Source organism: Emydura macquarii, unplaced genomic scaffold, assembly GCF_026122565.2.
Source record: "Emydura macquarii macquarii isolate MOO-44397 ecotype Brisbane River unplaced genomic scaffold, CSIRO-AGI_Emac_v2 contig_2768, whole genome shotgun sequence".
NCBI classification, from domain to species: domain Eukaryota; kingdom Metazoa; phylum Chordata; order Testudines; family Chelidae; genus Emydura; species Emydura macquarii.
In genome coordinates, this window is record NW_027132905.1 from 3,669,372 (window position 1) to 3,683,560 (window position 14,189).

Consider the following 14,189-nt stretch of genomic DNA (forward strand, 5'->3'; position numbering starts at 1 on the left):
AGTTGCAAACCCAAAGGCTTGCACCACGAGACAGTAGGTCACAAATCTGACTCACTCCCAGGCCAAAAAGATCCACAACGCAGGACGTGCCCAGCCCAGGAACATTCATTCGCAACCATTCAGAAGCCAGGTCACTGGACAAGGGGAGAGGAAGATTGTCCCTGGTGCTCACTGGCTGGCATTACTAGAACCTCTCAAGTCCCGAACTGATACATACATGATTAATTTGGTATTAGGAAGGCAAGTGGTGGTGACCCTGCCCACTCTCCTAGACTCCCGGAGGGTCATTACGGCCCTTATAGGAACCAGTTGTCCCAGCAGGTGCAGGAAGGTTTGTTTGGACAAGATCTGCACTCAGGGTATGTCTCCATTGACGGCGGCAAAGTCGCCGCCGTCAGTTCGACCTATCTGAGTGGTCATTGAAGACCTGCTCAGTTGATCCAGCAGTCGACGCAGTTAAACCACCCCTTCAAGTGGCATAGCACTGCATTGATGGGAACACGGTTCCCATCGGCGAGGTGCAGTGAAGACGCCACGCAGAAGGGAAGCACAGCAGTTGACAGGCGTTACGCAAGCTACTCTGCGTAGCTTGCATAACTCCCGTCGACTGCCGCCGAATCGCCCGGTAAGTGTAGAGCAGGGCTCAGAGAAGAAATGCAAATAGCACTTGGTTGTCCCCGGACAAATGCCCTTTGGAGGGCTGAGTGCATCCATGGTTAATGACGTTCTAGAAGGACATCGTGCCCACATAAGAAGCAATAGGTAGGCTGGTCCAAAGGAATCCCACAGGTATTAGAGCAGTAGACGGAGCAGGCCTGGCAGACTGGGCCAGGATCAGGAGGAAGACCATCCCAGAAGAGCAGCAGAGGAAGCAGAGACACCCCCCGAGGACACAACGATGCACCAGGCTTTGCTTGCAAAAGTAGGGCACAATGCAAAATAACAGCGCCCAGAGACAGGCTCACCCCACAAACCACTGAGCACTGCATCACGGGCAGTGGAACTGCGCTCTCAGCCAGCAAGCCGCTCGATCCTGGTCAAGTGGAAGAGGAAATACAGGACGTGTACGGCTTGGTCCAATACCCCATCTCCAGTCGACAGTGTTCTGCCGCAGGGGTACTTTGGGCATGTTTGCCAGCGGGTCCATTGTTAACGGCGGGAGGATATGTCAGATTTCAAGACGGCAATCCAAGAGCTTTCCTCTGGCCCAAGCTCCCATCTGCACAGCTGTTGCGAGCACTCATGACTTGCACTTTCCATGTGTAAAACATCCCCACTTGTACAAATTCAGGGGCAGCGAAGACCAAGAGCCGGACACACCGATCAGAGCAGACGTGCATTTTTATTGGAAGGAATATTGGTAGATACTTGTTTGCATTATTCAGCCGGCTCCTCCAGGGGTGGTGCCCGTCCGGATGAGCAGGGAACTCCCCCTCTCCCAGCCATGCCAGCCTGATGGAGCTGCAGATACAGCGCTGTGATTGCGTATTAACCCCTTCCAGGCTGAATGAAATGGGGCTGTCTGGCACAGATGGCTACGCCCAGGATGTTGGATGCATCGGAGGTTTTTAGAGGGAGATGGGGACAAAAAGCAGAAGCATTTATCCAGCCCCCTCCCCCCTGCTGCTTTCCTGCAGCTGAACTCCAGGGGCCTGATTCTGTTCTCACCCTCCACATGCCGTATTGTCAGTAAGCCCATTAGAGTCCAGGGAAACATTGCAGTGCACGTGAGTGGATAATCCGGCTCTCGGGCGTCAGCCAGCATTCTCTTCCATTCTAGGTCGGTTCTTGTCCTGCCCTCGTCACCGTAGCACCCGAGCGCCTGCCAGCGGCATGTAAAGCAAGAGGACTGGACTAACTAACCCCTGTCCCGTGTGCTTTGTTCTCTCTCCCATGCTCCCACGAGCTCCGTGTTCACAGTAAGCCTCCCCAGGCAACAAAAACGCGGGACCTTAGGACAGAGACAACTTGTCTCAAGGCTTCTCAGATCTTTATTGCACGAGTGCACGTCAGAGGCGGGGCACGTTCACCCCGGGGGCCAGGGACGTTCCCTCGAGCCAACCGGCAGAGCAACTCTTGAATGGTGCGCGTGACCTGGAACCCTCCCAGACTGCATGTCTACGCAAGCCAAGAGATGAACGTGACCTCGCGGGCTAGTCACAGTGTGGGTCCCACGAAGAGAGACCTTGGGTAAACATGGACTGACTGAGACGGTTTCGACCGACATGCCGGCACTAGTTAGATCGCTAGCACTGCGACAAACAAAATAACCTTCCCCCTCCTGCCAAGGCCTTTTTGGAAAACGGCTGCTTTTTCAGGGCTTCTCTCTAAGAGCCCCTGGCTCAATGATCCCAGATGTGTCACTAGGAGCACGTAGACGTGTCGTCCTTTGAACTGGAAGGATAGCGGGATGATGGAGGGAAAGGCTCCCCTAGGCAGCACTAGAGGCTCTGGGAGCTGTGAACTGGCCCTTGCAGCTCCATGGGATGGTGTGAGCTGCATGAGAAAACCCCATGGGGATGATAGAGCTGGAAACAACTGCTCCACTCATCTGAGTGGGTGGGGTCTGCATATCCCCCTCCTGAGTGCTTCAGAGCCTGTGATATGCATGAAGTATGCGTGTTCTCAGCTCCCCACCCAACGGGGCAGAATTTCCCAGAACCTGGCTCACATGGGGGGCAGGGAGGAGCCTCAGCCCCTCCCAGAAAGGGCAGCAGCATCCCCAGAACCCGGCTCACAGGAGTGAGGGGTGGGGACTGGAGTCCAACACCTGTAGGTGGACATGGGCCCCTCAGATCCTAGAACACACATGGGGCCAGCAAGAGGGGCTCAGACAGCCCCAGAAGGGACCCCCGTATCCCAGCCCATAGGAGGGGGACAGGGAAGTGAGCTCAAAATACCCAGGAGAGGCAAGAGCGCCCCAGGTCTGGGCACATACATGGGAGGGCAGAATGTGGGGCTGAGAGGTGCCCCTCCTCCTATTTTACCCCCGTTACTCTGCCACTCACCCCTTCCCAATGTCCCACTCCTCCACTCCCTCCCCTGAGCCCCCCAAACCGCTCTCCTCTCCCCTACACTCATTCCCATTTATCCCGTGACCCTGCCCCCTCACTGCAGCCCCAAACCCCTCTGCCCCATTGCCTCTGCCCCCTGATACCTCTTCCCTCCCAGGAAGCAGCCATATGTCTAATTTCCCCCAAAAATACTTATATTGCATCCCTCGCCTGCATAAAATCCCCATGCATGGCTCACAAATCCCAGCACCCTCCAGCCATTCAGTCCCAAACTCCTTTTGTCTTAGGAGGGGGGTTAATTTACCTTAATTTATCTTCAGTTATGTTAATTGAAGGGTGAATGCACAGCCAGCAATCTCAGTGAGGTTGTTGTGACTCAGTCATTCCTGCCTCTCAATTCATAGTACAAGATAGTAGAAGGAAAGTGGCTGGGGGCGGGGTCTGTAACTTGGAAACTCCTCTGTCAAATGATCCCCAGTTTGGATCACCAGCCCTATCCCACGTCCCCATGAGACGCACCAAATTTCAAAGCAATCCAAGTAACCACTGGGCTTTTAGAGCACTTACAAGAGTCAAGTTTTAGAGCACATACAACGATGAGGATGGGAATTCTCTTGCCGTTTTTCTCTATTTACACATGCACAGTCTATAAAGGTCCCTTTCTTGAAATACCGGTCTCCGTTTGGGTCCCCCAAAGATTGAGGGGATCCACACCCCCCTTTGGTAAAGGTCAATAGCTTGCGGCCATTTTGACCTGCATCATAGCAACAGTTTGCTCTTCAGTTCTGTGCAAACAAAAAACCGCCAACCTAGAAACTTTTTGCAAAATGGCTATTTTTTCAGGGCTGATATCTTTGCAACCCCTAACTCAAATGATCCCAACTTTGGGACACAAACTCTACCCAGCACCCTTCTGAGGCACACCAAACCTCAGAGGCATCTGATGAAGCATGTCAATTTTCAGAGGATTTAGAAAGGTCGACCTTTGAACAGAAGTCATGATGCAACCTTAACTATGGCCACTCTGCTGTAACCAGCACTTCCTATTAAGGAAGGGTGACATTGAACTGCACCAGAGTCAGCTTTGAATGTGTCACACAGGCGAGTTTAAGGAGATGGTCTTGCTAGGAAAAATCAAAGTAACACCCCCTTCTCCAACCCTCCAGCCCCCGCAGTGTGCTGAAAATGTGCTTGGAGTGGTAGGGAGTAGGGGGTGGACAGGCTTATTCTCTAAAGGAGCCTTTGTTAAGGAGGGCATCTGCAGTTTATTACTCTCCCCTCCCGGCTTTCGGTTGGTGTACAGAAAATGAATTGTTCTTTATTAACAGCCTCTTCCAAGACACACGCTGTGTGACTGCGATTCCCCCCCCCCCCCTTTCGTGTAAAAAATTGGACTGATTGGTTGGGGGAAGAGGGGCGCCTTTCGTAGGTCAGTGTTAGGAAATCTCTCTTTGTGCCGGGCTAATGAAAGTGGGAACCAAATCAGAAACGCTGGTGTCTCTTTGGGATGAGATCGACGGAAATGCGGCTGCAACTTAAATGATTCCATCCCCCCCCCCCCTTTTTTTAAATTGACTCTGCCATTGGAAAAGGGAGCGCTCTTGCTCTCTCTTAATCTCCCCCACAAAGGAAGGGCTCAACCTCCCCCGCCACCCTCACCAGACCCCACGGGCAGAGCCACGTAACTCGGAAGCCACAGTAAGGAAGGTCGGCTCGGAACTAAAGGGAGAAGCTACTGAATGCAGCACGACGCACGCAGAGGAGGTGGCCGCTTTCCTTCCTCCCTTTTGAAGAGGCAAGGCAGGAGAAGTGAAGTGTCAGAGGCCAGAAGGGGGTTCTCCTCTCAGATCATTCTGGGAGGAGAACGGGGGGATGTCCATGTCTCCCACCACCACCAGAAGGAAGAGGGGTTCCCGCCATCCCATGGTCTCACAGGATGCTTTGGAAGCCAGTCATCTGCTTGTAGGCTCTGGGCTGACTCCCCAGCCCACGCCCCAGGTTTATTCCAGGGGCAGATGTCCGTAGGCCTCTATGGACAAATTCCCATAGTGCAGAGATGGCTGCATTAACTCTCCGGCATTGCTTGGTGATGGAAGGGGCAGAGATGCACGCCCCACACACACACACACACACACCCCCACACCCACTGGCCCTGTCTCCAACCCTTCTGCCACAAGGAGCTTCTGCCCGACAAAGGCCACTTGACAGGGACCCGGAAAAGGGGAACCCCAAATCCCAGAGGTGGCTGACCCCCCCTACCACCGCTCTCCACAAGAATGGAGGGTCTCCAAGCAGGGTGGGTCCTTTCTGCACACTGATCACTGGGGGACGATCCCGCTTTTGGATTGTTTCCTCCTTCTGTGAGCCCGAGAGCCAAACTCCACCCTGGTGGAAGTGGATGCTGCAGCTCCATTGTCTTCAGTGAAGGTCTGCAGAGGGTGGAGGGCGCTCAACCAACCCGTCTCGGGGTGTCCGCTGTGACCATCCCCCCCCCCAAATGCAAGAGAACTGGCTCAGCCCAGGGTCAGTCTGGGTTTGAGACCGTGACCTTCTCGTGAGCAGGGGATTGAGGGAGTGGCTCCAGCCCCACATCCACACCACCGTACCCCCGAAATGTGAGTTACGGGTGAACAGCCAGCAGAGCACCCAATGCCCTGATGCCGATGGCTGGTGTGGATTGGTTTAGCGCTCCGCACCTCTCCTGGCCCACTGTGCGTCGTTGACTGGCCTCTGCCTTCTCCCCAGCTATGCCTTTTCTGAGCACCCTATTGCTGGCAGGCATCCACCAGCCTTAAAGGTCTTGCTGGTTTTTACTGACCACGGGCTCACTGCCGCTCTCTGCTACACCCTGGTCAATCAGGAGTGCCCCGCTGGCCTCCCAGCAGGTTTACACCAGTATCCGTGAGACGGGATCTGGCCCTATGAACTCAGCTGGTTCTCAGTCTCCCCAACAGCAGTGGATGACCTCAGCACTGACGCCTAAAACTGATTTCGATGTCAGAGATGTCACCAGCGGTTGCCATGGAGTCAGACGAAAGGGAGAAATGAAGGGGCTGGCCTCGCATCCCAGGGCATAACTGACGGTAAAATCTGTCACTCCGCCTAAAACCCCCTGCAATCAAACTAACCCTCAGCACTTTGTGCCCAGCGACGGACAAACCGTTCGGGCTCCGCTCACCCCTCAGAGCACTACGGGGACCACGTCGACATGGGGATACTCGGGAAAGTGCAGGCGGAATGGCCTCCTGCACAAGGCGTGTGAAGAAGGGGCATCCTCCGTGCAGGTTTGGGTCCTGGGCCGTGCCAGGCATGTGTTGCATATGCAGACAGCATGCTGCTGTTGGAGGGGGGGGGGTAACAAATGTGCATTGAGGTCACACCTGTGGTTGATTTCCCTTCACTTTCAGCCCCCAGATCCAGTGGAAAGTGGATGACCCAGGTGAGCATCCCCCTCAGAGCAGCAGCAGCAGCAGCAGACCAGGATGACACCGTCCCCTGTGGGAGACCCAGCCTGGCTCCTGGAGGCCGGAGGCCACTGGCACATGGCTCCCCGGTGCTGCTTTGGCAGCTGGCTCTGTGGAGTTCGCCCCAGCCTCCCTCTGGCTGGAAGCGCGCACACAGGGAGAGGGAAAGGGTGGCAGACCCAAGTGGGAATCCCGGCGCAGGGCCTTCCCCTCCAGTGACCAGGCCCCAGAAAGGCAGGAGCAGGGTACGGGGAGGGACAGAAAGTGGCCAAAAGAGGCCGAGTTTAGGCAGCCATGATTTGCAGTGATGCCTTTGATAGTTGGCTCCGGGCAAAGAGGAGACGCCCGGGTGGGTCTGGTGGCGTGGCCGTGGCCAGCTGTCCGGAGGGTTCCTTTCCTTTCCTCGCACCCCTGGTCACGCCTGCAGCGAGGCCGGCTGGGTGCGCGTCTGGCCAGTGGTGCGCGATGCGCCGCTGCTCCGCGGGCGGGGAGGAGTTAACAGCCTCTCGCCAGGAGCCGGAGGAGCTCCATGAGCGCACGTTAGCCTATAAATGCGCCCAGGAGACGGCTGGGCTGCCGCGGCGGTGCGGAGGCTGAGCATGGAAGAGCGGCTCCAGGGTGGCTGACGAGGCTGTCCTGGCCCAGAGCTGCAGGTCAGGGGCGCTCCCCCTCCCCCCGGGGGGGCTGGGAGAGGGGCTGGGGGGGCCCAGGGGCAAAGAGGAGAGCGTGATCAGGCAGCACCGCAGGCAAGAGGGGGACTGGAAGGCGCAAAGCCCCCGGCGGGGCTCGGCCAGCGGGGCCCCGGGGGCAGCGTGGCGCACCGGCAGCCTGGCGCACGGCGGCGGAGAGCGGGACGAGGGGGGACCGGTTCCGCCGCCGGCTGCGAAGTTTCTGCCCACTCCTGGAGAAGGGGAACGGGGCTGAAGGGATGAACGAGGGGGGACGAGCATCAGTGCGCTGGAGAAGCGCCTGGAGTCCGCCCCCGAGCCGGGCGCTCGGCACCCGGAGCGCAGCGCGCCGCAGGAAGCGCCGCCGAGCAAGGGGCCGGTTGCGCTGAGCTGGGAGCTCGCCTGCCCCTCACCCCGGCCTCCTGGCGCTGCCTGCCGGAGGGGGGCTTTACCAGCCAGCCCCGCACGGAGCAGCTGACCTGGGAGGGGGGCAGCCCCGTCCGCCCTTGCCCCGGGAGGCGAGCTGGACGCAGCGGCTGGAGATCCGTGCACGGCGAAGGACACAGCCTCGGGGAGGGAGAGGGGCCGGGGCCGGAGCGCTGGAGAGCAGCAGAGCGCGCTGCGGGGCGGGTGCCGGTGCGCACCGTGGCCTCCCTCCGGCCCCAGGGCGAGAGACGCGTGTGCGCAAACCTGAGCTTCGCGCCCGGTGCCCGAGGCGACGATCGGCCGGAGGAATCCTCCTTCCCCGCCGGGGCCTGCGGACAGTCTAAGAACTCAGGGGACAGAGGCATCCCCGGGCCAGAGAGGAGTGACCCTGGCACGCCGGAGGAGGGACAAACTCCTAAGGGACTTATCCGGGCGGGGTAGCGCCAGTCCCGGGGCATGGAGGGGGCAGTGACCCTTTCCTTGGTTGAGCCCTGACCTCTTTGCTCTCAGGGCCTGGAAACTCCTAGTCCTGACCCGCTGGGGACGCTCCCAGACAATCGGCTCCGCCCTGCCGCCCCCAGGAGGAAGGTTCGATGCCGGAGGATGGAGGAGGAAAAGGCTCTGCTGAAGAACCTGTCTGCTGGCTTGGGAAGGGAGGCTGGGCTCTACCCCTCCTGGGTGGTGACCACGCTGGCTGCCATCCTCATCCTCACCATAGCTGTGGACATCCTGGGCAACCTCCTGGTGATCGTCTCTGTCTTCAAGAACAAGAACCTGAGGAAAGCAGGTAACGGCCTTGCTGGGACACGGGGGCTTCCATCTCCAAGCATCCGCAGGGCCTCCGGAGAAATAAACCAGTCTCCCACCCCGCTAGTGCAGCGACCCTCCAGAGCGAGCGGAATCTGTCTGTGTGTCTGTGTGTCCGTCTGGGTGTGTAAACTTCTCCTGCCCGGCACAGCTGGGATTCAAAGCAAACTGTTTGTGATGGCCGAGAGCCTGGCGTTGGCAAGGGTAGTAAAGCAGGGGAAATGCAGCTGTTCATATTGATCTAGTGGACCCCTGGCTTCTATGCCCCAAATACCTCACACCCACTGGTTCACAGTCGCAGCCAGATCTGCGGCCAAAGGGACTAGTGATTCCGGCTGCTTAACTTGAGACACCTTTTAAAAGGGCCCAGTTTTTCAGAGGGTGGGTGCTCAGTGCTTTCTGAAAGCCCTTTTAAAGGAGCCTCAGCTGGGGTACCCCAAAACCTGAAACGCCCCAAATCACTTCTGAAAATCTTGACCCAGATTCCACCAGCAGGCTTCAGTGCTCAGCAACACCCTCTCCAGGGGAATTCTGGCCTCATTCCTTGTGGGGTTAATTTCTTCTGAGCTCAGTTAAGGTGTTTTGAAGATCTAGAGCTCCCCCCGCCCCCCCAGCCTCTCTGATGCTTTTGTAAGTGCCTGCGTAGAATGTGACACAAAATAAATTACAAGAATTGTTCCAGCTGTCACGCTGGGAAACACAGCTCTTTTCCACTTGCACTGCCTGATTCTGGCAGCGGCTAGAATCCAGCTGGTGTTCAATAAATCAGGGTGTCCGGGGTTTTGTCCATCTTCATGCACTAGGAAAGTTACCAGTAACTCTCAGGTTTAGGTTGCTTCTTCTGCAACAAATCAGCCAATCTTTCTGACCTCACACTCCGCTTGCACGCCTCACATAGGTCGAGAGTTTTTCCATCTTCTCTCGCTTATAATAAACCCAGGTTACAAGCCAAGGTCTTGGTTAATAATAATTAGCCTCCGTCTCTGGAAAAACCAGCCAACTCCGTCAGTCACTTCAAGTCACAATACTTTGTCCTTCTGCAGCTTTGGACCCCAAAGCATTTTCGAAGAGCAGCTAACTAAATCCGACTCACAACGCCACCAGGAAATTATTTTACGTTGGGGGGAAATGAGGCACAAACTGTCTGTGTGGCTTATATTATCAAGAGTTTCCACTAGCTTTGGGTGGGGGGACAAACAGGGCCTGATTTTCAGAGGTGCTGAGCATCCACGAATCCCAGGGACTTCAGTGGGAGCCAGGCAAACTCCACGCCTCTTAGAAGCAGGCTCTCTCCTTCTCAAGCTGGGCTCTCCAGAGAAAGTGATCCAAAGATAGCATACTTGGGAAAGCTCAGGTCTAAAAGACAAAGCCAGGAAAGGAACCGAGCCGTCCTGACTCCTAGTCCTGTTCCGTAACTGCTAGACACACTCCTATACATCGAGTTGTAACCTCCTTATCTTTGAATGGGTTCTCTCCCTTGCAGGGCAGTGGCAAAGGAGTCCTTAAGATATTACAGTCTTTGCCGTGGAGCGGTAGAAATGCCGTGCTCCAGCACAACTGAATTCATTGGCATGACCAGTTATGCAAGTGTCTGTCAGAGGTGGATCCGCTATGGCCAGGGCTGAGTTACGTGCTGCAGGGATTTACTCGCCAGCAGGAAGGTGTTTGCACAAAAGTCAGTGTGGGCTAACTCTCCGCCTCTTCCCTTACACAGCGCCATCTGAATGGTGTCCTGCAGCCGAGACTTTGCCCTCTCCGTGCTGCTGGGCTTTGGCTTTCCCCTAACACCGAATTTTCTACACCACCCAAAGCCCCATTTCCTGAGAGCTGCCCAGTGCTTAATTTGTAATGAAAGAGGTGCCGGGGCTCAGATCTGGCATAAATGAAGCATTGGAGCTGCCCCCAAGAAAGGCAAAACCCCACCTCTCTTTTGTCATGGTGAGAAAGAAAAAACCTCCATGAGAGAAGACCCTGCCGGGGGGTAGGGAGTCCTCTTTCTTGGGGGAGAGGAAGCACAGATAGCTGGGCCAAAGGCGACGTTATCCCTTTAATTCCCAAATCAGCACAGCACAGAGCACGCACATGACTGTGGACCAAAGAACTGCAAAACACCCACTTGGCTTTCCTTACCTGAGTGATAGACGTGAGGCTCTGCCTGGAGAAGCGACTACGGAAGGGCCAGCTGGGGCGGTTCATGTTGGCTTTTGAATGAATCCAGATCGAGATAAGAGTAAAAAAGTTGCCCACCCTCAACAAATTCAGTCTGAAGCTGGGTTTGCTGTAGTTCAGGTGTCACAGCTCTGGAGATTCTGCAACTTGAATTCAGTTAGGACCAGAGAGCCGGGGAGATTCAGGTTCGATATCTGGCTCTCCCACAGACATTTTGGGCAAGTAATTTACAGCCTGATTTTCAAAAGTGGGTTTCACTTTTGAAAAAAATCTAGCCATTAGTCCGTCTGTACCTCAGCTCCCCATCTGTCTTAGGGGGATAACAGCACTGCCCTGCCTCCCAAGAGCATATGAGGATACATATATTAGAGGAATGGTCAACATTAACATTATTTAAATTGTAGTAGCACTTAGAAGCTCCAATTAGGGAATCAAGGCGTGGTCATGCTAGGTGCTGTACAAAATTAATAAAACAGTCTGTTTCTGCCCCAGTGAGCTAAAAATCCAGGATTGTGACAAGATGCAATAAGGGGATAAGCAGACAAACAGAGGTGGGGGTACAAGGCAGCGGCGAAAGTGGGTAAGTAGTCTTGATAGTTAAAGCGGTCATAGCTTAAGCCATTCTGCTGATGATGCACAAGACAGAACAGAATTCAGCTCCCTCCCCCGGACCAGTCTCTGCCATGTGTAGAGAAGTAAAAAGTCAGTAAAGCGAGCAGATGTCATTTGGAATAGGCACAGGAAGCTGATCTATTGAGCAAGGAGAAGGCGTTTTCCTGGCCCATATCCGCTGCGTTATGATCATGGGTTCTAACTGGGTTTTGTTTTTGGTGTGTTCCCCTCCCCAGGTAATGCCTTTGTGGTGAGCTTGGCCATTGCAGACTTACTGGTGGCTTTTTACCCCTACCCCCTGGTCCTGACGGCTATTTTCCACGATGGCTGGGTGATGGGGTACCTCCACTGCCAGCTCAGCGGCTTCCTGATGGGCATCAGTGTCATTGGCTCGATCTTCAACATCACCAGCATCGCCATTAACCGCTATTGCTATGTCTGCCACAGCCTGACGTACGAGCAGCTGTTCTCGGGCACCAACACCCTGTGCTACGTGGGGTTGGTTTGGGCCCTCACTTTGCTGGCCATCATGCCGAATCTCTTCATGGAGTCCCTGCGGTACGACCCGCGAGTCTACTCCTGCACGTTCGCCCAGTCAGTCAGCGCCCCGTACACCATCGCCGTGGTGGTCATCCATTTCTTCTTGCCTATCGCCATCGTCAGCTACTGCTACCTGAAGATTTGGGTGCTGGTCATCCGGGTGCGGCGCAGGGTCAAGCCGGACACCCAGCCCAAAATCAGGGCCCATGATTTGTGGAACTTCCTGACCATGTTCGTGGTCTTTGTGCTCTTCGCTGTGTGCTGGGCGCCGTTAAACATCATCGGCTTTGCGGTGGCGGTCAGGCCCACCCTAGGCTCCTCGATACCCGAATGGCTCTTCACTGCCAGCTACTTCATGGCCTACTTCAACAGCTGTCTGAACGCTGTGGTTTATGGGGCGATGAACCATAACTTTAGGAAAGAGTACAAGAGAATCATACTGACTTTGTTCCAACTGGCTTACAGGACTGATGGAGACTAATACCAGTGCACTGAGCCAGAGGTGGTCCGGTTTTGCAGTATACACACACGATTTTGCAGTATACACACTGCACACACACGATTTTGCAGTATACACACTGATCCCCTGCTTCACTTTTAAGTGAAGTGCAAAGAGTGCAGCCAGAACAGTGAGCAGTCAGCAGAGGACACAGTTCCATATATAAGCTGCCTGCAACAAGAACAAGCCGGCCCACCCTCTTCTGCAACTTCCCATCTCTTGAAAACTGCCCCTTCTTGCTTCATTGCACTGGTACGGCTCACCCCCTCCCCAGCCTCAGTGGGATAGGTATGCTGGAAACAGTTAAGGCCGAGAGCTTCGTAGTAAATCATTTATTCAGTGAGCGGCATCTTACAATTTTCTCTAATTGTCCATTATTCGCCAGCTAATTGTGTGCATCTCAAGAATGTTTGAGAGCAGCTAGCTGAGTATTAGATAACCAAAATTCAAGCTATTTTGACTGGCTACATTTGGAGCCATGGAATAATTACTGTTGAGCAAAATTCCTAGAATGAGGTTTCCTGCGTGAACACTCACATCTATGACTTGGGATCTGTCTTCCCTAAATATTATTCCCTTATTCATTGACTATGTACTGTTTCTGCTACTACCCTACCAGCGAACTTGTGTTGGCTCCAAGGTTACTCCAGAGTGAAAACAGAAAGGGGTGCAAACTCAGCCAAAGGGAATTCAATATTTGTATTGAAGTGGTGTTACAGTGAGAAGTCCGGCCCATCTATCTCCAGTAACTTTATATTTGCGCTTACCCCAGACCCAGTACTGAAGACATGGCTCCCAAATTGTTCTGTCCGAAGTGTAAAAATCCCATCAGTAATGGAGAAATTAACAGGCTGCCGCCTGTCCCCGCCTTGAACAATCATCGCATTGGTGCTTTTCTCTAAGAAAGATCCTTCCCTTCCACCTACCCCCGCACTGTGTTTAAAACAGGACGGGCACATTCACCAAGGCCCCTGGAGTCTAGGCGTAAAGGAGAATGTTTGGGGTACTCGCCCTGCGGCTTTGGATTGTTTGATCAGCAGCTGCTGCAGCCTGCGATAAATCCACTGCTATCAAATTTCTGAATGAGCTCGGGGCAGCAGTGTAATCCGTAATCCAGGACACAACCTGGCTATCACAGAGCCCTGGGCTTGGTTCCCAGCGGCTGGAGGTGCTGCCACATGCTGTGCCTGCTGGCGGCCAGAGGAGAGAAACAAAAATTGGGCAGGTGAACTCATGTTACAGGCAGCAACGTGGTCAAAGCAAGGCTAGAGACACTGATTCAGGAAATCACTTTACTGAGGATTAGTTTCGCTGTCCAGAATCCCAGTCACCGCCCGGGATCCTGGCTGATCTTTTAGCTGTTTATGTAAAGCAAAGAGGCATTCATGATATAAAACCAATGTGAGCCATCTTCAGGTCTTGAGGTTTTGTTTTAAAACCAAGCTAGATCCTCCCAGGTTAATTCATAGGGTGTTGCCAGACTCATGCATTTTGGTATCTCTCAGAGAAAAAACAGACAGTCCCACCACTCGGTCTCTGCTTCTCACACAGAGAACCCAACCCCAGCCACATTATTTTAGATCTTGAAAGAACAGCGGCCTCTAAACCTACGAAGGTGTCACATCATCCTCTTATCTTAGTACATTACACTTGGGGGGGGCGAGGTCCCGAAGCAAGTGGCAGGGAGGGGGGCAGAAGTTACATCCCATAGTGATAGAGACCTTTGATGCTCTGAAGCTGCTCAAAACTAGTCAGTCACGTGACACACTGTTAAAAAGCAAACACTCGCTTCATTGATTTGATTTTTACCCAGCATTTTATCATTTGGATTGCATTACTGCAGAGAAGCTCTCTCCCTGTCAGATAAAATGAAGAGCGACCACACACTCAGAAACAAAATCAGCTCAGACTCCGCCACACAATATAATTTGGGACCAATTAAACAAACAGAAATCAGTCGTGATCCTCTCCCGCTCCTCCCCAGTATATC

General features: G+C 54.3%; 1 protein-coding gene across 1 annotated transcript; it reads left to right on the forward strand.

The window, feature by feature from the left end:
- The first annotated feature begins 8,117 nt into the window (after positions 1-8,117).
- On the forward strand, positions 8,118-12,340 carry LOC137165258 (melatonin receptor type 1A-like). Its single transcript, XM_067566441.1, has 2 exons — positions 8,118-8,359; positions 11,397-12,340. The coding sequence occupies exons 1-2, from the start codon at positions 8,176-8,178 to the stop codon at positions 12,179-12,181; spliced, it is 969 nt and encodes a 322-aa protein (XP_067422542.1). The 5' UTR covers positions 8,118-8,175; the 3' UTR covers positions 12,182-12,340.
- The last annotated feature ends 1,849 nt before the right edge of the window (positions 12,341-14,189 follow it).